The 25,980-nt window shown below is 35.0% G+C and overlaps 1 protein-coding gene across 1 annotated transcript in view; it reads right to left on the bottom strand.

Moving 5' to 3' along the window:
- Positions 1-11,469, bottom strand: part of LOC141334922 (phosphatidylinositol-3,5-bisphosphate 3-phosphatase MTMR4-like) — a 70,070-nt gene extending 58,601 nt beyond the window's left edge. Inside the window, exon 1 of the mRNA XM_073840148.1 lies at positions 11,354-11,469. Coding sequence (XP_073696249.1) covers positions 11,354-11,469 — 116 coding nt within the window. The remainder of the gene's footprint in view (positions 1-11,353) is intronic.
- Between the last annotated feature and the right edge of the window lie 14,511 nt (positions 11,470-25,980).

Raw genomic sequence — 25,980 nt, 5'->3', positions numbered from 1 at the left:
GGTAGCCAGTGCAGGGATATGAAGAGAGGTGTGACATGGGCCTTTTTGGGCTCGTTGAAGACCAGTCGTGCTGCTGCATTCTGAATCATTTGTAGAGGCTTGATTGTACATGCTGGAAGACCAGCTAAAAGAGCATTGCAGTAGTCCAGCCTGGAAATGACCAGGGCCTGGACGAGGAGTTGTGTAGCATGCTCTGTTAGGAAGGGCCTGATCTTTCTGATGTTGTACAATGCAAACCTGCAAGATCGAGCGGTCTTAGCAATGTGATCTTTGAAAGTCAGTTGGTTGTCAAAGATAACACCCAGATTTCTGGCTGAAGTTGATGGGGTAATTGTTGATGAACCTAACTGGATGGAGAAGTCATGCTGTAGAGATGGAGTGGCAGGAAAGATAAGGAGTTCCGTCTTTGCTAGATTGAGCTGTAGATGGTGTTCCTTCATCCATGCAGAGATATCCGCCAGGCAACCTGAGATCCGTGCAGCTACCGATGGATCGTCTGGTTTGAAAGAAAGATAGAGCTGTGTGTCATCAGCATAGCAATGGTAGGAGAAGCCATGTGCCTGTATGATGGGGCCCAGAGATGTAGTGTATATGGAGAAGAGGAGAGGTCCAAGAACTGAACCCTGAGGAACCCCAGTGACCAGTTGATGAGTTTTGGATACCTCGCCTCCCCAGGCCACTCTGAAAGACCTACCAGAGAGGTAGGATTTGAACCAGCGAAGTGAAGTCCCTGTAATACCCAGCATTGAGAGGGTGGACAGGAGGATCTGGTGATTCACAGTGTCAAAAGCTGCAGATAGGTCCAGCAAGATGAGTACCGATGATTTGGACTCAGCTTTTGCCGTCCGCAAGGCTTCAGTGACAGACAGTAGCGCAGTCTCAGTTGAATGGCCGCTTCTGAACCCTGATTGGTTAGAGTCCAGTAGATTGTTCTGTGAGAGGAATAAGGATAGCTGGTTGAAAACAGCCCGTTCCAGTGTTTTTGCTATGAATGGAAGGAGGGAGACAGGTCTGTAGTTGTCTATGAGTGAAGAGTTAAGTGTAGGTTTTTTGAGCAGTGGGGTTACCCGGGCCTGCTTAAATGTAGTAGGAAAAGTGCCTGTGAGAAGAGATGTGTTGATGATGTGTGTGAGCGCCGGTAGGATTGTAGGGGAGATTGCTTGGAGAAGGTGTGAGGGGATAGGATCTAAAGGACATGTCGTCGGATGGCTGGAGAGGAAAAGTTTGGTTACTTCTGCCTCCGAGCAAGGACAGAAGGAGAAGTGGGGGGTTCCAGCCGTGATTGTGGTCAATTTTAGTTCCTGTATGTGTGGAGCTGAGAACTTATTATTGATTGATGTAGTTTTGTCTGTAAAAAATGTGGCGAAATCATCAGCTGTTATAGAAGTTGTGGGAGGTGGTGGAGGGGGACAAAGCAGTGTATTAAATGTTTTGAAAAGGTTGCGTGCGTCCGGGGAATTGTTGATCCTGTTGTGGAAGTATGAAGATTTGGCTGTATGTACTTGGGTAGCGAAAGATGAGAGCATAGACCGATACTTACTGAGGTCGGATGGATCCTTAGATTTGTGCCATTTTCTCTCAGCTGCCCTAAGTTTGGAACGATGCTCACGAAGAACATCGGATAACCAAGGGGTTTTCGGAGCAGATCGTGCTGGCCTGGAGGAGAGAGGGCATATAACATCTAGACAGGAGGTAAGAGTGGAGCATAAGGTGTCAGTTGCTGCATTAGTGTCCAGGGATGAGAAGTGAGTAGGAGAGGGAAGGGAGGAGGATACTAAAGAAGAAAGATGGGAGTGTGAGAGAGAGCGTAGGTTTCTTCTAAAAGTAACAGGTAGAGGGGTTGGTAGTGCACAAGTAGCAAGATGTAGGTCAAATGTAATGAAGAAGTGGTCAGAGATGTGTAGGGGTTTGACCACAATGTTGTCTGAAATACAATTTCGCATGTAAATGAGATCAAGTTGGTTGCCAGATTTATGAGTGCATGTAGTGATAACACGTTGTAGATCAAATGAAGCTAGAAGTGAATTGAAGTCAGCAGCATAGGGTTTGTCAAGGTGAATGTTGAGGTCCCCAAAGACTAGAAGTGGGCTGCCATCCTCTGGAAACGAGGACAGCAGCCCATCCAGCTCTTCTAAGAAGATGCCAAGTTGAGTAGGAGGGCGGTAGATTACCACAATGTGGAGTTCGATAGGAGATGTTACAGTGATTGTATGAGATTCAAATGAACTATAATTGCATAGAGGAGAATGGGTTGAGTATTTCCAGTTGTTAGAAATAAGAAGTCCCGTCCCCCCACCCCTTCCAGTCTGACGAGGGGTGTGAGAGAAGGAAAAGTTATTAGAAAGAGCAGCTGGGGTTGCAGAGTCTTCTGGACGAATCCAGGTCTCAGTCAAGCCTAGAATGCTCAAACCAGATTGCACAGAAAATGCTGAAATGAAGTCAGTTTTGTTGACAGCTGATTGACAGTTCCAGAGTCCAACCGTGAAAGAGAAAGGTTCAGTGGAAGAAGTGTCGATAGGACGCAGGTTAGATATATTGCGTCGCCGTGTGCGTGTGATATTAGTGCGGTGTGAAGAGACCACCGGAATGAGTTGGAAACACATGATAGAGGAGGACAGAAAGAAGAGTGAAATAAAGGAAAGGAGTACTTAAGTGCGTTGTCGGTGTCGTTGCTCGGCTAAGTCGCGCAGGAAAAGTCGCAAGTCTTTACTCTCGTCAGTCTTCACGCGAGGAGGCTGAACGCTTCCGCTGACGCTTCACCGTCAGCTGTTCTGACGCAGTTAAATAGACAACCAAACAGTGCTTCAATGATAAAAGCTAGGGACGCCTCCTAGGCTCAGTGAGCCGCAAATGTCTCGCCCGCACGCAAAATGGCTCAATCGAAACTCAAAAATCAACAGCTTCGCACTTGTAATAGCTCCAGAAGGGAACGATATGACAAAAACAAAAGCTTCCCTTGGCCGTACGCTCAGTTATCAATTTTAATGATTGCAATAAAAACTAGAATTTAAAGCAAAAACAATCGCAGGACAAATAACAGAAGAACACTCCTTTTCTAACAGTGAATAGATGTAAATAAAACAAACGAATAACTAAATAGAACAACGGAGTACTTTGAGAAGCAGCTCAAAATTAATATTAACGAATAAGTGAATAGAAACTACAGAGTGCGTTTTAGAAGCAGCTCAAATTTAATATTAACCAATAAGTGAATAGAAACTACAGAGTGCTTAAGAGAACAGCGGCTTAAAATTAATACTTAGGAATAAGTAATTAAACAGAAACGACAAAGTGCTTTTAGCAGCAACTCTAAGTAAGGACCGCCTAGCGAAATAGTATTAATGTAGACACTTACGCGCCGTCGTTCTTTCTCGTCTGAGGACTGAACTCACTTTCCCTTGATGTATTGTTTGTTAGGACATGACAATATTTATTTTGAGACAGTTATTTGGATATCTGGAGTCTGAAATATTGAGAAAATCCCCTTTAAAGTTGTCCAAAGAAGTTCTTAGCAATGCATATTACTAATCAAAATTAAGTTTTGATATATTTACGGTAGGACATGTACAACATACAAAAATCTTAATATCCTAATGATTTTTGACAATAAGTTTGACCCATGCAAAGTATTTTTGGCTATTGCTACAAATATACCTGTGCTACTTTGTGAAACTTTTAATCGGTAGTGTATTTAAATAAATGAACTTATTGACTTGCAACATACATGATAGGGTCTTTGAACTTGTATTTTTCGGTCAGATGAAGAAAGCTGGTTTTGAGCACAAAGGCTCCTCTAGAATAAAGGGAAACACTTTCATATTTCCTCCTCACTTCCTGCTGCACTTCCTTACTTCATGAAGGGCACGCCGCTGTGTGTCTGAGAGGAGTGTTATTGTCCCAGCATGTGTCAGCTCTGCCATCTGCCAGGCATCGAGCGGGACGTCCTCCGGGGAAAAGAGTACAACAATGCAGGTGCTTACTTACTGCATGTTTGAGAAGGTCATGCCCTCGTCTGACTCCCGATTAATCAGCCTTATTTATAACCACAACACTGCTCAAGAGTCTTTTAGATCTAGTGTTTCATCCCAAAAGTGGAGTTAATTATGCTTTTTAACAGCATTACCAGTCAAAAAGATTGGAATAATCTAAATTTTTAATGCTTTTGAAAGAAAACAAGAAGGATCCTATTCATCAAGGCTGAATTTAATTGATCAAAAATACAGTAAAATAGTGAAATATTACAATTTAGAATAGTTGTTTTCAATGTGAATATATTGTAAAATGAAATTTATTTCTGTGATCAAAGCTGAATTTTCAGCATCCAGTCTTCAGTGTCACATGATCCTTCAGAAATTATTGAGAAACATTTCTGATTATTATCAATGTTGAAAATAGTTGCAAACGAATTATTAACAGTATAAAATACATTTTACAATCAGTTTTTCCCAATGCTTATTAATAAGTCTTCATGTTTATCTCCTAGAGGCAATATCAAAAATTAGATCTTTTAGTTGTGCAAATACAAAATTGTTGTGGTTTCAGAAGCCATTGTAACGAAAGGTCATTCAGAGGTTCTGTTTGCCATTCTGACAAATGTTCACATACTTAACAAATGCTTTATGTTTAGATAAAGTGTACTGTGAGATCATGCAAGGTAATGGTCACATAGATGATATATATCTTTCACTCTTTTTGCACAAAATGTTTTTTGGTTGTATTTAAATAAACATAAACATACAGTTGAGGTCAAAAGTTCACCCCCCCCCCCCCCCTTTTTCAGAATCCACAAAATGTTAATTATTTTAGCGAAATAAGAGGGATCATACAAAGTGCATGTTATTTATTATCTGTTACTGACCTGAATAAGATCTTTCACATAAAAGATATTTACATACAATCCACAAGAAAAAATGACTCAAAAGTTTACATACACTTGATTCTTAATACTTTGTTGTTACCTGAATGATCCACAGCTGTGTTTTTTTTGTTTAGTGATAGTTGTTCATGAGTCCTTTATTTGTCCTGAACAGTTAAACTGCCTGCTGTTCTTCAGAAATATCTTTCAGGTCCCACAAATTCTTTGGTTTTCCAGCATTTTTGTGTATTTGAACCCTTTCCAACAATGACTGTATGATTTTGAGATCCATCTTTTCACACTGAGGACAACCGAGGGACTCATTTGCAACTATTACAGAAGGTTCAAACACTCACTGATGCTCCAGAAGGAGAAACCATGCATTAAGAGCCAGGGGATGAAAACTTTTTGAATTTGAAAATCATGGTAAATTTAACTTATTTTGTCTTTTGGGAAACATGTATCTTCTGTAGCCTCTGAAGGCCAGTACTAAATGAAAAAAATATGGTATTTAGGCAAAATAAGAAAAATGTACACATCTTCATTCTGTTCAAAAGTTTTCACCCCCGTCTCTTAAAGGTTGTATCAGCGATTTCAAGCCTGAAACATAAAGTGTCACATTCAGCTGACCTTTCTTCACGATCCGCTCGCTGCCTGCCCCATAAATTGGCTGTAAAAAAAACACATCTCTGTGGTCAGCCTAGAGTCCGAGATATGCCAAAAAAACAATCGGTGCTACCAACCATTCCACAGAAAAACAAACAGTGTTCCAACCAATCAGGGGGTTGGTGTTGTGCACTTTTTTTTTTACAGCCGATTTACGGGGCAGGCAGCGAGCGGATCGTGAAGAAAGGTCAGCTGAATGTGACACTTTATGTTTCAGGCTTGAAATCACTGATACAACCTTTAAGAGACGGGGGTGAAAACTTTTGAACAGAATGAAGATGTGTACATTTTTCTTATTTTGCCTAAATATCATATTTTTTTCATTTAGTACTGGCCTTCAGAGGCTACAGAAGATACATGTTTCCCAAAAGACAAAATAAGTTAAATTTACCATGATTTTCAAATTCAAAAAGTTTTCATCCCCCGGCTCTTAATGTATGGTTTCTCCTTCTGGAGCATCAGTGAGTGTTTGAACCTTCTGTGATAGTTGCGTATGAGTCTCTCAGTTGTCCTCAGTGTGAAAAGATGGACTTCAAAATCATACAGTCATTGTTGGAAATGGTTCAAATACACAAAAATGCTGAAAAACCAAAGAATTTGTGGGACCTGAACAAAAAACACAGCTGTGGATCATTCAGGTAACAGCATATTAAGAATCAAGTGTATGTAAACTTTTGAACGGGGTAATTTTTATAAATTCAACTATTTTCTCTTGTGGACTATATGTAAACATCTTTTATGTGAAATATCTTATTCAGATCAGTACTAAATAAACAATAACATGCATTTGGTGTAATCCCTCTTATTTTAGTAAAATAATTTACATTTTGCAGATTCTGAAAGGGGGATGTAAACTTTTGATCTCAGCTGTACTATAAAATGTCTAGTCATTTTTATTTTTGTAGCACTTTTCACAATTCTTGTTGTTTTTAAAACAGCTTTACAACTTTTCTTGTGTCTTAAAAGTCTGTTACCCTATCGTTTAGGTATAGTATGTACTTGACATCACACCATGGTTCAAAGGTTTGTAGTCAGTAAGATTTATAAATTGTTTTTATAGACTCTTCTACTCACCAAGGATGCATTTATTTGATTAAAAAAATACAGTAAAAACAGTAAAATTGTGAAATATTATTACAATTTAAAATAGCTGTGTTCTATGTCAATATATAATAAAATGTAATTTATTTTTGTGATGCAATGCCAACATTTTCAGCATCATTACTCCAGTCTTAAGTATAACACGATCCTTCAGAAATCATTCTAATATGCTGATTTGCTTCTTAAGAAACATTTCTTATTATCAATGTTGAAAACAGTTGTGCTGCACAATATTTTTGTGGAAACCGTGATGCATTTTACTTTTAAGTATTCCTTGATGAATTGAAAGTTCAAAAGAAGAACATTTATTTGATACAGAAATCTCTAGTAACATTGCAAATGTCTTTACTGTCACTTTTAATCAATTTAATGCATATTTATCATGTTATATGAGCTGATCTCTCATTCATACTCTCAAAAATATTGTTTGCACCAAAAAAAAAAATTTTTTTAACTTAAAAATTGCAGGACGGAAGTTTGAAGCATATATATATGAGAACTCCATCCAATCTTTTCTAGTTTCTTTGCTGTTTGGCTATGCGCCTCTGAAAATAATCATCTCACAGTTCAACTTCTCAAGGGCTTGTTGGGAATTTGACAGCGGACTCTTCCTTTTGAGATGTAAATATTACTGCGAAAAAGGAAGACGCGCTCCGTCGTTATGAAAATGTCTCTGGCGCTCCAACTAAAACACTCCCGACGTGTTTACTTTCCCACCACACATTCATCTGTGTTACGAAGCTGTAATGGAATCGCTCTCCTGTGGGAGGTTTGTGTGGTTTATGAAGGGCCTGCTCTGGATTCTGCTATTTATGATGGATCGGTGTCATTGAGGCATTGTAATGGTGGCGTCTCGCGTCGCCCGCGTCTTCCTCCGGCTTTTATCCTGTTCAGAAAACACAATCCCGCCGCTGCTCGTGGAAGCAGAGCTTTTGGTCTGGGAATGTCAAGAGGCAGGTGCATTAGACAAAAGAACGGGCATAAAATTAGCATCAGCGGCCAAACCTGCCTGCTGAAACTTTGATTGGGTGCCAGATGCACTTGTGGAACAGGAAGTTTGATTGGAGCCCAGAGTTGAGGGCAAGATCACGTGAGGTCACGTCACATCCTGAGATGAGAACGGCATGTCCTACTAGGAATGTTTCGCCTAAAAATAAAAATGATGTCATTATTTATTCACCTTTATGAAGGAAGTACAATGTAAAAAAAAATCTGTGCAATTAAGAGTAAAAAACAGAATTGTACCCTTAAAAATACAGTTTTACAAATTTATGAACTCAAATTTAGTTTTTCACCTTTAGAATACATACTGACAACCACCTTGTTCCTTGTTTTTTGATTAATTATTTATTGTATTGTGTGTGTGTGTGTGTGTGTGTGTGTGTGTGTGTGTGTGTGTGTGTGTGTGTGTGTGTCAATACAGTCAAGCCTGAAATTATTCATACCCCTGGCAAATTCTGACTTAAAGTTACTTTTATTCAACCAGCAAGTTTTTTTAACCGGAAATGACACAGGCTTCTCCCAAAAGATAATAAGATGATGTACAAGAGGCATCATTGTGGAAAAAATATTTCTCAGCTTTTATTTACATTTGAACAAAAAGTGGCATGTCCAAAATTATTCATACCCTTCAAAGCCTTTATTGGCTATTACAGCAATCAAACGCTTCCTATAATTGCTGAGCAGCTTTTTGCATGTCTCCACTGGTATTTTTGCCCATTCATCTTTAGCGATGAGCTCTAACTCTTTCAGGTTGGAGGGTCTCCTTGCCATCACCCTGATCTTTAGCTCCCTCCACAGATTCTCAACTGGATTTAAGTCAGGACTCTGGCTGGGCCACTGTAAAACGTTAATGTTTTTGTCTGATAACCATTTCTTCACCACTTTTGCTGTGTGTTTTGGGTCGTTGTCGTGCCCAAGGCCAAGATTCTCTGCAGACTGCCTGATGTTGTTGTTGAGAATTTTGATGTATTGCTCCTTTTTCAAGGTGCCGTTTACTATGAATAGGTTCCCTGGTCTACTGTAAACTATAAGATGATAAAAAGGCAAATACTTGTATTGTTTTACTGTGCTATTTTCTGATAAATATATTTTGTTCTGCAGAATAACGAAAGTTAAACATATTTGGAACTACTGTCCCTTTAAAAATGTTTAAGTAAACCATGCCCAAATTTGGCCTTGATAACACACCTGTGTTTAATGTCATTTGTCTATTATCAGTCAATATTGGTTCCGCAGGTGTGATCACATTTATTAACCAGTCTATGTTTTATTTGAGAGATTCTAACTAAGTTGAGGATCTGAGGTGAACAGAGCTGCTGCGCTTCACCGTCGGGGAGGACATGTTTTCAAAATCCAGCTTCTCGTGTCTGATAGAAGTTCAATCAAAAGCACCCAAACATGTTGTTCATTTATTTTGTCACTCCTCCAAGCGGGTTCCTCAGCTGTCTGTTGGTGAATATTCCCGGCAATTGTTTCCCTCAGAATAGTTTCTTAGTTCACGTGACCGTGATCAATACAGGGACCGGGTGACCGGAGAAATACCCGAGCAATTCCTCAAGTCATTCCACTGCAATTGTGTTCATGAGTTCAGCCGGTTTAACTTCTGTTGACAGGTTTTCTGTGAAGTAGACATGCTATTTTATTTTATTGCTTAGAATTTAAGACCAGTAAAGTTGCATTTAGTTTGATCAAGAATGCCGAACTAGATTCATTTACTCTGACTCATGTCATTCCATTCATGATGATGGGGTGATGATGATCCATCTCTCTATCTATACATCCATCCATCCATTGTTCATTCTATCATTCTATCATTTTATTCATCCGTCTTTCCATCAATGTTGATCTGTCTGTCCATCTGTGTATCCATTGGTCTTTCTGTTTATCTATCTATAATTCATTCCACCCATCCATCCATTATTTTTATATTGTCCTATCATTCTATCCATCCATCCATCCATCCATCTGCTGTTCTTTATTCCATCCATCCACCATCATTCTAGCAATCCATTCATCAATCCTTCCATTGATCTGTTGATCTTTCTGTCTGTCCATCCATCCATCCATCCATCCATCAGTCATCCATCCTTTGTTCTTTCTTTCGTTCTATCTGTTTCATCCATCCATCCATTCATCATTTTTCTAATGTTCCACCCATCCATCGCATTCTTTATCAATCCATCCATCCATTGTTTTTCTATCGTTCTATCTATACATTCATCCATCCTTCCATCAATCTGTTGATCTATCTATTCATCCATCCATCCTTTATCTATCCATCTCTCTGTCATTCCATCTATTGTTCTGTCATTCATATTTTTTCTAATGTTCCACCTATCCATCCATTGTTATTTCTATCATTCTATCATCCTATCATCCATCTATCCATTCTTCCATCAATTTGTTAATCAGTCCATCCATCCATCCATCCATCATTCTTTCTGTCATTCTGTCTGTTGTTCCATCCATCTATCCATTCATGTTCTTTCAATTATCCTTTGTTCTGTGTAATTCCATCCATCCATTCATTGTTTTTCTATTGTTCCATCCATCCATCTATCCATCCGCTGTTCTTTTTCCATTCCTCCATCCATCCATTGTTTTTCTATCATTCTATCCACCCATTCCTCCATCCTTCCATCAATCTGTTGATCTATCTATTCATCATCCATTTATCCGTTATTTATCTATCCATCTTTCTGCAATTCCATCTATTGTTGTCATTCATCCATCCATTCATAATTTTTCTAATGTTCCACCCATCCATCCATTCTTTATCAGTCCATCCATCCATTTATTGTTATTTCTCTTATTCTATCATCCATCCATCTGTCCTTCCAACAAATTGTTAATCTTTCCATCTATCCTTTTATCCATCCATGTTCTTTCTATCCATTCTTTCTGTTGCTCCTTACATCCATTCATTGTTTTTCTGTTGTTCCATCCATCCACTGTTCTTTATCAATTCATTATCCATTGTTTTTTATCTTTCATTCTATCTACCTATTCATTCATCCATCCTTCCATCAGTCTGTTGATCTATCCATCCAATGCAATGGAATCATTTAAGTTTTTTATTTGTAATACCTTTTTAAAGATGTTAAAACCTGTTTTTTGCTTTGCAATTATGGTGTATGAAGTGTAGATTGATGTAAAAAAAAAAGTAATTTAAAGCAGTTTGACATAAGGCAGCAAATGTGAAAAAAGAAGGGGCGGAATACTTTAACGTTAAAAGAAGTGTCTTGACAAGTGCAGCTTTCTGTCCTGTAATGATGTCCTACTTGATGAAGGGCTTGTTTTGTTTTTAAATAGCCAGTAGCCTTTAGTTTACATCCCAGCCAAGAACTATGATTTACTAGCCAATACGTGTCAGCATCAGCTGTAGTTTTCCTAGAAGCGAAATGCTGTGAATTGTAAATACATTTACCAGCTAAAAGTTGATTTTGTCAGCTTTTACTACGCTTGCATACTGTAGAAATGGACTAGATAAGGATGGAAAGCCACAAACTCGAAATAGTTTCAATTTTATTGCAACTATTTTTGCTGAAAATCAAGTCAAAGATACTGATTGAGAGTTATTTTTTGCAGTGGGAGAAATGAATGCACCTTGAGAACAATAACAGTGAGTCCAGACCGAGACGGTACATGAGTCTGAGTATGACTGTCCTACTTTCAGCCGCTCTTTGTGCCGCTTTATATAAGTTTTATTTTGGACGAAGTGGGCCGTACCGCAGGCAAAGTAGCTTCCTGTTGATTTTAATTGTTGCATCCTCCTCTGAGCCTTTGCTCTTCAGACCGACTGAAGACATGAGGTCTGATCTGAGATCAGCTGCACTCCGGTTCATCATCACAGTGTGTGCGTACAGCACAGGCCTCAGATCAGGAGTGTGTGTGTGTGTGTGTGTGTGTGTGTGTGTGTGTGTGTGTGTGTGTGTGTGTGTGTGTGTGTGTGTGTGTGTGTGTGTGTGTGTGTGTGTGTGTGTGTGTGTGTGTGTGTGTGTGTGATGGCAGATCTGGTGATGTTGTTTATTTATAAGTCTTGGCACTGTAGACGTTCGGTTGCTAAGACCAGAACACCATGTGTGTCAGGTCACCTTCGCTCAGTAGCTGTGTGTGCGTGAGATTGTGAGCGTTTATGTGCTTCTGTTGCTGACACGCGCGGTATGAAGTGTGTGTAAATGAGTGTGAATTATTGTGGAGTCATTCTGTGGGCAGCTGGCCTCCTCTTTCCTCTCAGTCCTGTATTTATTAGTATGTTTGCTGAGGCACACTTCGCTAGTACTATCACTCCTGTCTGGATTAAATCACTAACTTGAAACTTTCATGAAGTTAAAGTGGTATTTATTGCAGGAATAGGACTTTACTGAAGTGGAATTCACAGTAGTTCAACACAGCTGCATTCTGGGAAATGTGTTCTGCTGAATCAATTTTAATTTATTAAATATAATGAAATTTAAAGCATATATCTATCTATCTATCCATCCATCTAATAATCCATCCATCATCTGACTGTCCATCTGTCCATCCATACATTAATGTTTATTCATCCAACTGTCTATTTATCTATCCATCCATCCATCATCTGTTCATCCACCCAAACGCCTATCCTTCCATCCTTCCATCTATCATCATCCATACATTCATCTCTTTATTCATCCATCCATTCACCCATCTATTTATCTATCCATCCATCCAACTATTCATTCATTCATCCATCCATGTCTATCTATCCTTATATCCATCATCATTCATACATTCATCTGTTTATTCATCCATTATCTGTTCATCTATTCATACATTCAACCATCTGTCAATTTGTCTATTCATCCGTCCATCCATCTGTCTATTCATCCATCATTTCATCCATCTATCCATCCATTCTTCTATCCATCTATTTATCATCAATCTATACATCTATCTATCCACCATCCATTCATCTGTCTATTTATCTATCCATCCATAATTATCCATACGTTCATGTTTATTCATCCAATCATCAACCAACCATCCATTCATCCATATATCATCTGTTAATCTATTCATCCATCCATCATCTGTCTATTTTGTCTATCCATCCATCCATTTATTAATTAATGAATTCATTCATTCATTCATCATGTCTGTTTGTCTATTAATCCATCCATCCATACGTCTATCCAACCAACATCAATACATTCATCTCTTTATTCATCCATCATCCATCCATCATCTGTTCATCTATTCATACATTCATCCATCCATCCATTCATCCATTTGTCTATCCATCCTTCCATCCATCATCATCCATACATTCATCTCTTTATTCATCCATCTGTCTATTTATCTATCGATCATCCATCCAGCCGTGCATGTATTCATCCATCCATATCCATCATCCATCCATCCATCCATCATCCATCATCTTCCATACATTCATCGCTTTATTCATCCATCCATCTATTTATCTATTCATCATCCATATATCTATCCTTCCATCATCATATATTTATTCATCCATCATCTATTTATCTATCCATCCATCCAACCATCTGTTTATTCATCCATCCATATATATACATCCATTCATCCATCATCCATACATTCATCTATTTATTCATCCGTCCATCCATTATCCATCCATTTATCTATTCATCCATCCATATATCTATCTATCATCCTTCCATCATCATTATCCATACAATAATTTCTTTTTTATCCATCTATCCATCATCCATATATCTATCCATTTTTCTATCCATCACCATCTATAAATTCATCTTTTTTCATTCATCATTCATCCACCTATCTATTATCTATCCATCCATCCAACAATTTATTTATCCATCCATATATCTATCCATCCTTCCATTCTTCCATTATCATCCAGACATTCATCTTTTTATTCATCCATCCATCATCTGTTCATCTATTCATATATTCATCTATCCATCCATGCGTCTATCCATCATCCATACGCCTGTTTATCTATCCATCCATACATTCATCTCTTTATTCATCCATCTGTCTATCCATCATCCATACGTCTGTTTATCTATCCATCCATACATTCATCTCTTTATTCATCCATCTGTCTATCCATCCATCCATACATTTATAGATACATCCATTATCTATCCATCCACCTATATGTCTATCCATGCATCCTTCCATCCATACATTCATTTCTGTATTCATCCATCTGTTATCGATCATCCATCCATCCTTCCATCCATCATCATTTATAGATTTATCCATCTGTCTATATATCCATCCATCCATCCATCCATCTCTATCCATCCATTCATTGATTTATCCATCCATCTATTATCCATCCATCCATGCGTCTATCTATCTGTCCAACTATCTGTCTGTCCATCTTTCTTTTTCAGTTTTTCTTGCATTTCTTTGAATTTTAAATTCATTTTAATTAAGTTTCTTTAGTTAACCTCTCAGAACACTGAAGCAATCACATAGCAAAACCCTGTTTTTTTCCAGAGAATTTTATAGTGTGCTGTCTTTTAGTTATTTTTGTAGACTTTAAAGTTGTCCCATTTTTTTTCTGCCTCACTTTCCTTATCTCTCTTTAGGACCTCACACACACACACACACACACACACACACACACACACACACACATACACACACACACAGCATGTTCGCTGCATCTCACCTTGCATTGTGTTAGGAGCTTGATTAAATTTCAGCGATATGGAGCAGAGGTGATAGGAAATCTGCTCCTGTTAGCGCAGCGTCATCAGGAATGCCGCCTGATCTGCACTTTATCATCTTTCCTTCACAGTCTGTCCTAAATCCTCTCTGGGTGAAACGTTTCACACATGCAATGATCCCAGAGCAGCACATCCTGACCTCAACTAGATGAAAGAGCAGAAATACTATTGTTTACAAACACCATTAAGCAGCTGCTCTCAACATAAATTATATACTGTATTTTCCCTAAAATTTGACATTTTAATGTTTCATGCAAAAATCTCGTAAAGTTGTTTTAGTTCTCATTTTCTGACCAACTATTTGAGTTGAAAGTAAAGCGGTGACCTTATTTACTACCTGATTATTTACTTGCACTTTTGTATTCTGCTCCTTTATTATTTGGCACAAAACAGACTGAAATGATAGTGCCAGTTCAGATGATGTGTAGACATAGCTCATTTTATCACCATAAAAGCAAACAGTGTTGTCTTCAGAGGATATCTTCAAATGAAAACAAAGTATCAAGGTCCAAACTGATGAGCACACGCTGTGATCGTGTCTGCAGGTCACCGAATGATCACGCCAGCATTATTTGGGTTAGTTCTCTCTGCCTTTGTTCACCTCTGACATCTGATCCACTTTTAAATTCATACTGAATCAGTCCCTCATCTCTGTCAGGTCTGTTTATGGCATACTGATACTAATTTTGTTGTCTTTTGGCAGCCCGATCTCCAGTGACCTGCCATGTTTGCTCAATATTTACCTTATTCACCTGCCAAACACTGAAGGAGGAATTCACAAAAACAAACTGCACAGGCTAAGAGAGTTTTGCATGTGCTGTCTGTGTTGTTTTTATAGAAAGAAATGTGCTTATCCAAGATGTACATGAGTTTGTTTCTTCATCAGAATTGGAGAAATATAGCATTAAATCAATTGCTCAGCAATGGATCCTCTGCAGTGAATGGGTGCCGTCAGAATGAGAGTCCAAATTAACATCTTGTGAAGCCAAAAGCTGTGTGTTTGTAACAAACAAATCCATCAAGACATTTTATCTCCAAACCATTGTTTCTGGATAATATACAAGTTTTGCAAGTACATAATCGATAATAATAACCCTTCATCCAGTAAAAAAAAAAAAAAATCTCATGTTGTCTCTCACATCAAAAAATAAGCCACATAATTCATATTCACCTAAAATGACAATTAGCTGAAAATGTGCTCATCCAAGATGTAGATCAGTTAGTTTCTTCATCAGATTTGGAGAAATGTAGCATTACATCACTTGCTCACCAATGGATCAACTGCAGTGAATGGGTGCCGTCAGATGAGAGTCCAAATGAACACTTTTAAAGCCAAAAGCTGTGTGTTTGTAAGAAACAAAGCCATCAATAAGACATTTTTAACTTCAAACCATTGTTTCTGGCTAAAATATGAGTATTACAAGTTCATAATCTATAATAAAAACCCTTCATCCAGTTAAAAAATCTCTCATGTTGTCTCTCACATCAAAATCCAGCCACATAATTTATATTCATATTCACCTGAAAATGACAATTAGCTGAAAATGTTCTCATCCAAGATGTAGATGAATTTGTTTCTTCGTCAGATTTGAAGAAATGTAGCAATACATCACTTGTTCACCAATGGATCCTCTTCAGTGAATGGGTGCCGTCAGAATGAGAGTCCAAATTAACATCTTGTGAAGCCAAAAGCTGTGTGTTTGGCAAAAACAAATCCATCATTAAGACATTTAAGACAACTCCAAACCATTGTTTCTGGCTAAAATACAAGTTTTAAGAGTCCAAAATCCATAATGATAACCCTTCATCCAGTGAAAAAGTCCATCTCCTGTTGTCTTTCACATTAAAATTCAATCACATAATTCATATTCATATTCACCTAAAAATGACAATTATCTGAAAATGTGCTCATCCAAGATGTACATGAGTTTGTTTCCTCATCAGAAATGTAGAAATGTAGCATTAAATCACTTGCTCAGTGAATGGGTGCCGTCAGATGAGAGTCCAAATAAACACTTTTTGAAGCCAAAAGCTGTGTGTTTGTAAAAAACAAATCCATCATTAAGACATTTCTAACTCCAAAACATTGTTTCTGGTTAAAATACGAGTCCATAATCCATAATAATATCCCTTCATCCAGTTAAAAAATGATCTCAAGTTGTCTCTCACATCAAAATCTAGCCACATAATTCATATTTACCTAAAAATGACAATTAGCTGAAAATGTGCTCATCCAAGATGTACATGAGTTTGTTTCTTCTTCAGATTTGGAGAAATGTAGCATTCCATCACTTGCTCACCAATGGATCTTCTGCAGTGAATGGGTGCCGTCAGAATGAGAGTCCAAATTAACTTTTTGTAAAGCCAAAAGCTGTGTGTTTGTAAGAAACAAATCTATCATTAAGACATTTTTAACTCCAAACTATTGTTTCTGGCTAAAATACAAGTTTTACAAGTACGTAATCCATAACAATAATCCTGCATCCAGTTAAAAAAATATCTCACGTTGTCTCTCATATCAAAATACACCCACATATTTTTTTAGAGCTGTTTTGGGTTATAAACAGTGCTTGATCTGTGCAGATTTCTCTTTTTTATCACTGGAGGAAGAGTCATTATGGATTATGAACTCGATTTTTTTGGATTACTGAGATGTTTTTATCTGCTGTTTAGACTCTCATTCCGACGGCACCCATTCACTCCAGAGGATCTATTAGTGAGCAAATGATGGAATGACACGTGGTCCTGTGAGAAAACAAACTCATCTACATCTTAGATGGCCTGAGGATGAGTACATTTTAGATGACTATTCCTACACACTTCACTTTTTAAGACTTGCCATGACTAAAATTGAAAGAGCTTTGCAAAATTAAACCAGCGGATCTGTATTTCTCTTCCAATATCACTTGTTTCAGTGTTCAACTCTCATGGACTTGCTGAACCTGAAGAGCACTTCTTTTTATTAAGTCTGGCCTTTAGAGGTCTGACGTATTTTGGATCTTCCTCGGGTCTGGAAGTCTCCTAAGAAAGCGCTCGCCTCTCCTGGGATCTTCTTCCTTTCTCTTTCCTCAATCAAAAGCCTTTTTGTCATGGATAAGACAGAGAGACAGGAAGAACTTCAGAGCACAAAGGCTTGTGGCGAAACAGAGATGGCCTTTTCCGCGCTCTCGATCCAGTGTGGTCTCAAAGGAGCAGATGAAGCATATATGATGGACGACTAATGCATGTAAAGGTGCCTTTCTTTGACCTTTGACACGCTTGCATGATCAAACAAATTCCAGGTTCTCATATGTGTGACGCTGACCAACCTCCTCTCAAACAAAGATGTCCATTTTCTCCCAGATAAAAAACCAAAATACCACCAATCTTCTCATCAGATAATATTGAAACACACCAACTAAACCAGGAGTGATAGGGAACGGAGGAATTCACAGGAGAGATGCAATCTGCTAGACTGATGTAGGAGAAAACTTGCAATTCGGAAACGTGGTGCATAAATTGCAATTAGCAACTTTTTTAGCTTTTTAATGAGTTTTTAATTAGTCTTTTTGGAAGATAAATGTACCTAAACAATTCTGCAAATGATATATTACTTTTATATTTTTGTTTTTACTTGTTTTCTTGTGTTACATTTTTCAGCTTAATATGCAGAAAACAGTAAGTCATTTGTTCATTTAGACTGATTTCTGTGATGTTTGTTGTAAATTAAGTATTAAATTTTTATGTTTTACAGTTAAATACTACTACAGTCTGTCTGCTTCAAAATTTCTCTTAGAATTCAATGTTGTTTGCCATTTCCTTGTTTTGTTTTTTGTGAAATATTCTTCAAGTTACTAAAAAATAGCAAAGGACACATTGAATTTAATGTGAAATTTACAAAATATATAAAGGCTGTAATACAATGAAATTAAAAAAATACGGTGAGATTGTTTTTTCAAAACAGTTTTCACTCAAAAATTGCTTGTAAATTCCACAGATAATTACAAATAAATTACAAGGGACACATTTGAATTTGATGTAAAGTTTTTAAACAAAAGGCTGAAATACACACAAAAAGTGGTTTAGGAATTACTTTTAAACAATCTTAACTCAGAAATATAAAAAATAAGAAGAAAAAAGTGAATTAGACTGAAATACAGAGGAAAATATTAGTGTAGGATATTTTTAAACAATTTAATGGACAAAAATTTCTAGTAAATTATTTAAATTATTACAGAGAATTTACAAGTGACACGTTGAATTTAATGTAACATTTTTAAGTATCGAAAGACTAAAATACACTGAAAAAAAATATTTGTAAACAGTTTTCATTCTGAAATTGCTTGTAAATTTAGCAAATGATTACAAAAATAATTGTAAATAACTGAATTCAGCATGAAAATGTGAATTAGACTGAAATGGTGTAGGATTTATTTTGAAACTTTGATGTGTTTTTGAATACACTGGTTTAGAATTGCCTTAGAATTTTTTAAGACACTGAGAAATTGCTTGTAAAAATTGCAAATAATTACAAAAAACTTTAAGTAAATGTGAATTCAGCATAAAAATGTGAATTAGACTGAAATACATTGAAAAAAATGGTGTAGGATTTATTTTGAAACAATTTTCTCTCAGAAATTCAAAAATTATACAAAAAATATGACAAAGAAATGCCACACATTTAAATCAATGTAAGACTTAAAAGTTATTAAAACAATTTTCACTGGGAAATTGCTTGTAAAAATCACAAATTATTATTATTATTAAAATGTTGTACTTTTTTAACTTGTAAATTTCACAAGTAATTATCAGAAAAAGGTTGAAGTAGAGAGACTGAAATAAACTGGGGAAAAAAGATTTACTTAACTTTTTTCAAACAGAAATTGCCAGTAAATTTCACAAATAGCCTAATTACAAATTATCGACTGGTGACCATTTACACATTTAAGAGCCCTGAAAATTGTGCATTGGTCCAACATGCAATATAATTATATATTTTTATTTAAATGCTTACAGAAATGTTTTTAATGCATGCATAAAAATTAATGCATGGCCAATTTTGCATGAATGATTTAGCATGAATGCATGGCCATCAATAGAGAAAGATGCTTTTTGCCCACATAAATGTAATTACATTAACTACCAGCAGGAAAAAGCCAAACTTAGCCCCTTATATGATCATTATTTACAGTTCAAGTGAAAAAAATATGTTTACAGAACTAAGTGCACATGAGCAGAGAAGTGCAGGTCATGTATGTATTTGGATGAGCTGTATAGGCTCTCTATGGACTCACTGGTTTAGTGGATTTAAATAGTCATGACAGTAGGTGAAATATTGGATTTCAGCTTTGCAGACGAGTCTCATGTTAACGTGTAATGTTTGAATCTTGTAGCTGTACTTTCCAAACTGTATGTTTGACATTTGTTGGATTTATAGTGTTTATTTTCAGTGGTAATAGACATTATGCCATAATTTGTGTTGATGGAGCTGCACTTACATTGAACAGAAGATTGCTGAAAGTAAATAGTAAAAAGTAAACCGTTTTTGCAAAGAGACAAATGCACAACTAGAGAGACCACCAACAGTGTTAGTGCAAAAAGACTTAAGGCCAGACACTGCAAAAAATAACTAATAGTTATCACCTTACTTACCCCCTTGATTGATTTCTTTGATAATTGCAAATATTTTTTGTATTAAAAGTTTTCTAAAATGTTTTTTTTAATATGCAAATGAGGCATTATTTAATGAAATATGCGCTAATTTGCATACATTTCTAATACAAAAATTTAAACACTGGATGAAGTCCATTTCAAATTCTTGTTGAATTTTTTTTTTACATGTTAGAGTCAAATGTTTTTACAGAGAGGATTTTGGTCACTCCATAATTCACAAGTATTTTTACCATTTTTGGGATAATAAAATGTTGTATAAAATCAAACAAATCATATATGAACAAATCCCTCTGCAAAATCCTTCAGGATATAGACAGGAATAAAAGTGTAAAGTTTGGTGTGTGTAAGTGCTACTGAAGTGGAGATTTATGGCTCAGTGTAGAAGAAAAAACTCATTTTGAGAAAATGGCCTTTAAAAATATGCATTGTAATTTAAATCTATTGACACAAATAGATAAAGTGAGTGAAAAAGAGACACTTAAAGGTGTCTTTTGGATGTTTTCCTTCCACAAAAAAAAAAAAAACACTTTATGAAAAACCAAAAAGCTCAAAATCTCAAACTTGTATATATTCCAGTTTGGGAAGGAGACTTTTCTGCTCATCAAGGCTGTGTTTATTTGATTAAAAATACAGAAAAAAAAACGTTAATATTGTGAAATGTTAATGCAATTTAAAGTAGTGGTTACTATTACTATTACTTAATATATTTTACTTAGTTACTATTTTAATATATTTTAAAATATAATTTATTTCTGTGATGCAAAGCTGAATTTTCAGCATCATTACTACAGTCTTCAGTGTCACATGATCCTTCAGAAATCATTCTAATCTGATTTATTATCAATGTTGGAAACTGTTGTGCTGCTTAATATTTTTTTGCAACCTGTGATACTTCTTTCAGTATTCTTTGATAATTAAAATGTTAAAAAGAACTGCATTTATTTAAAATAGAAAAAGTTTGTAACAATAAACACATTGTTCAAAGTTTGGGGTCAGCTTATTTTCTCTTTGAAAGAATACTTTTATTCAGCAAGGATGTGTTAAATTAATAAAAAGTGATGGTAAAGACTTATATTGTTAGAAAAGATTTCTATTTTGAATAAATGCTGCTCTTTTTAATCTTTTATTCATCAAAGAATCCTAAAAAAGTATCACAGGTTCCAAAATAATATTAAACTGTTTCCAACATTGATAATAAAAGTAAATCAGTATAATAAAATTATTTCTGAAGGATCATGTGACGCTTAAGACTGAAGTAATGGCTGATGAAAATTCAGCTTTGCATCACAGAAATAAATAATATTTTAAAGTATATTAAAATAAAAAAATATATATTTTGAATTGCAATAATATAACTTTTTTCCCCATTTAAAAATACATAAATATACACAGTACATTTTTTTTTTTAAATAGATAAAATATGTATAATATATATCATTGTATCTTCAATGTAAAGATGCTCATAGAATATAAGAAAATAAGAAAAGAAATTTTATTGGAGTTTATAATTTAAAAAACTAATTTTGCCATTATTTCTTAATTATTTCTCTTTCTGCTATAGGAAAAGTCTTTCTAATGTGATTTCTGAGTTATTTCTGAGTCAGTTCTTGCAGAATCAGTGCATTGTCAGGTTCAGACTGCGGTGTTTAGTTCAGAGTCAATTAGAATGGGATTAGATGTTGATACGTGTCGCAGACTGACGGAGTGAAGCTTGTTCATGTGGGGAATATGAGACACAAGCAATTAAATCTCACCTCAGAGACACTAATAACAGCAGACAGACAGAGATCACTGACCTCTGCCTTATGAGAATATTATCTCACTGTATGTGCTCATTATGGATGAGGAGTGCATATATATATATATATATATATATATATATACTTTATAGATGTCTAACGGCTTTTGCAGATTTTATACTTGATCGTAACATTTGATTGGGCTGTAATGCTATGTCTATCTTAAGAAATGTTGCAGGTGTCAAAAATTTTTTCTTTCTTTTTTTTGAAAAGAGACATTGAAATCAATGTGAGACTTTAAAGACTAAAATACACTGAAGAAAAATTGGTGTAGGGTTTACTTTGAAACAATTTCCACTTAAAAATTGCTTGTAAATTTCACTAATAATAAAAAAAAACGAATAGAAAGTAGAAACAGCTATCAAATTTTCATTCTTTCTTTTTTTATTTAACATATTTTTATGCATTTAGTAAAATTAAATTAAATAAAAAACAGTTATTTTTGATCTATATATATATATCTATTTTTGATATATATATGTATGTATGTATCATATATATTATTGTGTCCACAATGTAAAGATGCTCTTAGAAAATAAGAAATCGCAATTTTATTGGAGTTTATAATTTAAATTGAGGTTAATTTTTGTTTAAGTTTTAGTACATTTAAGTTGTGTACTTGTCATTTTTAAATATTTTTTTTATAATTAAAACATGCACAAAATTTGGTTTAGGAACAATCTTAACTTAGAAATGGCTTGTAAATTTTGCAAAAAAAAAATTGGTTACAAAGAAGTTGCAAGTGAATTTAATGTGAAACTTTTTAAGCAAAGAAAGACTAAAATACACTAAATAAACTGGTGTAGGATATAATTTGAAACAATTTCCAGTCAAAAATTGTGTGTAGAAAGTACAAACACTGAAATAGACTGAAATAGACTGAAAAAAGATTAAGGAGGATTTCAGTTTCTATCCTAAGAAATGTTACAGGTATCAAATTTTCATTCTTTTAACATATTTTTATGTTAAATTTAAAAATCATTATTTTTTGCAATTGAACTTAACAGGTGCTGCAACTTAAAAGTACAGTACAAGATTGAAGTACATTTTTTGTTTTAAGTTTTAGTAAATTTAAATTATGTGTGTTTGTCATTTTTAATATTTTTTTAGGCAGCAAGTTATTGTTGAATTAACAGTGTCTTTAATTTAAATGAGTGTTTAATTTATTCATTTTGGAATTCTGACTTTTTTTCTTGCAAATTCAAATCTAAATATTGTGCAATTCTTTTATTGCTTCAACTTATTTAGTCAGTTAGTCAGCAAGGAAACATTTGTAGTTTTCAGGTATTTTTTTATGTACATTTTTTTATAGTTTAGTTTTGTTTTACCAAGATATTTGAAAATCTGGAATCTGAGGGTGCAAAAAAATTCTAAATAAATAAAAAATCATATTATCTAATATAATACTGGAGACTAAACAATAGGTCTTATATGGGGAAAATGTTGTAAACTGGCAGTCAATCAAGCTTTAATTTGATTTATTCCTTTAGGTTTTCTGAAATCGTAAAGAATGACGAGAATGCATGTGATTTAAAAATGAAATGCAGCCATTTATTATTATTATACTGGAATGCATTCACAATATCATTAGCAGTTACATCATCATAATATCATCATCATCAGTGCATTCAGACAGGTTGACCAAACTGACATTTTCAATGTAAATGAAGAATAAACGTCAATATGCGCAGGCAAGTGACGGCGGTCATCGATTCAGTGATGCTTTGCTCTTGTTTTCAGTGTCTCGAGGTCAAATTCATCAATGCTTTGAGCAATAATACACATAACAAACAGCAGCGCTTAGATGAACAAACATACATACATGTGTAGAAAAATGATAAACATACAAAAATAATATTGATGTGCGTCAGGAGTACAGAAGTTGCACGTTTCCCTGTTTTTGAGTCTGAACAGACTTTACAGTAAATACTAATCATTATCATGTCTTCATTTTCCTCAAGAGAGCATCCATGCATCACGTTAATGCGTCTGAGAGCCTCAAAGTTTATAAAACACAAATCATGTGTTCTCACAACAGACTTAAACAGAAACTCATTGATATACAGTATACGTTTGTGCGCAAGATGCATGACTTTAGACGTCTACAGCAAGTCCAGATGTGTGTAAATATCATGCCACAGACTTCAAGTGTTGTGAAATTGTAGTTCGTTTTAAACAGACTTGTCACAGAGAACTCAGCACTTTCATTCTGACCATCTTTATTGACTAGCAAAGGGTTTTATGCGTCCGTATGAAGCAATGCATGTCTGGATTAAACTTAGAAATGCCACACTTCCACTCTTTAGGGGTCTTCCTGTGATTTCAAAGCTGAATTTTCAACATCATTACTCCGGAAATCATTCTAAAAATCTGACTTTCTGCTCAAAAAACATTTATCATTTGTATTATGTTAAAAAAATGTTTAAGGTGTCTTTGAAATATAGAAAGTTCAGAAGAACAGCATTTATCTCTTTTGTAACTTTATAAATGTCTTTATCATCACTTTTGATCAATTTGAAGCGTCCTTGATAAATAAAAGTATTAATTTCTATAATTTATTTACCAACTCCAAGCTTTTGAACGGTATCGTGTATAATATTACAAAAGCTATTTATTACAGATAAATGCTAGTTTTTGAATCTTTCTGTTCATCAAAGAATCCTGAAATAATAATAGTAATAAAATTAATTAAAATCCTTGAGCAACAAATCAGCATATTAGAATGATTTCTGAAGGATCGTGTGACACTGAAGACTGGAGTAATGATGCTTAAAATTCAGCTTTGATCACAGAAAAAATTACGTTTTAAAACATATTCAAATAGAAAGCAGTTATTTTAAATAGTAAAAATATTTCACAATATTACAGCATATAATATTATTGAGCAGAAGAGACTTTTAAAACTTTTTTTTAATGTCCAAAAACTGGTAGTGTATGCATATCTATGACATTATTTATAAATAATTATAAATAAGTAATATCTAAATTATTATAAACAATATTGTTGAATTTAGATGCATATATGTGACCCTGGACCACAAAACCTTAAGCATGTTTTATTATCGATTTTTTTTATTAAATAAAGATCATGTCCCATGAAGATATTTTCTAAATTTTCTACCATAAATATATAAACACATTGTAATATGCATTGCTAAGAACTTAATTTGGACAACTTAAAAGGTAATATTTAGATTTTTTTGCACTCTCAGATTGCAGATTTTCAAATATTGTTTCAAATGTCAAATATTGTTCTATCCTAACAAACCATACATCAATGGAAAGCTTATTTATTTGGCTTTCAGATTTGTTTTGTCCACCCCTATGCCTGTTTTTGTGGTCCAGGTTCTCATATATACACCTTCATCCAGGAGTCAACATTTGAAGTGGATCCAAAAAGACAAAAACGGGTATTGTTTTGGTTTTAGGACAACTTTGATAAAAGGGTTTGATCCACTTCAAATGTGGACAACTGTGTATTAAATTCTCAATTCTTAATGAAATGATTCGATTCATTTAAAGTGAGTTTGATTCTTTTGAACTTGAGCGTGAAGTTTCAACATCTTAAGGGGGGACACTGAAGGCAAAAACACTGTTTTTTTCATGCACCTGTCAAGTTTTTGGGCAAGATTTTGGGCTTTTTGGTGTTTCATAAAGTGTTTTTTCAGTCTAGTGAAACCAAAACACCATAAAAGTCACGGTAAAGTGTTTCGTTTATAACACTTTGTCAATAGATTTCAATCACAATACATATTTTTAAAGGCTGTTTTCTCAAAATGAGTTTTTTTCTCCTTCACTGAGCCATAAATCTCCACTTCAGTTGCACTTACGCACACCAAACTTTAAGTTTTTATTCCTGTATATATTTTGAAGGTTTTTACAGAGGGATTTGTTCATATATAATTTGCTTGTTTTCATACAAAATTGTATTTTCCCAAAAATGCCAACAAAATGCATTGTTTTTGGAGTGAAAATATGAGACCCAAAATCCCCTCTGTAAAAACTTTTGACTCTATATGTCAAAACAATTAAACAAGAATTTTGAAACTGACTTCATCCAGTGTAGATTTTTGTATTAGGAATGTATGCAAATTAGTGCATATTTCATCAAACAATGCATCATTTGCATATTTAAACCTAACATTTTTTAAACCTTCTAATACAAAAAAATGCTTGCAGTTATCAGTGTAATCAATCA

This window comes from Garra rufa, chromosome 5, assembly GCF_049309525.1.
Source record: "Garra rufa chromosome 5, GarRuf1.0, whole genome shotgun sequence".
NCBI classification, from domain to species: domain Eukaryota; kingdom Metazoa; phylum Chordata; class Actinopteri; order Cypriniformes; family Cyprinidae; genus Garra; species Garra rufa.
Note: the sequence above shows the minus strand (reverse complement) of the source record. Positions and strands in the feature narration are given on the sequence as shown.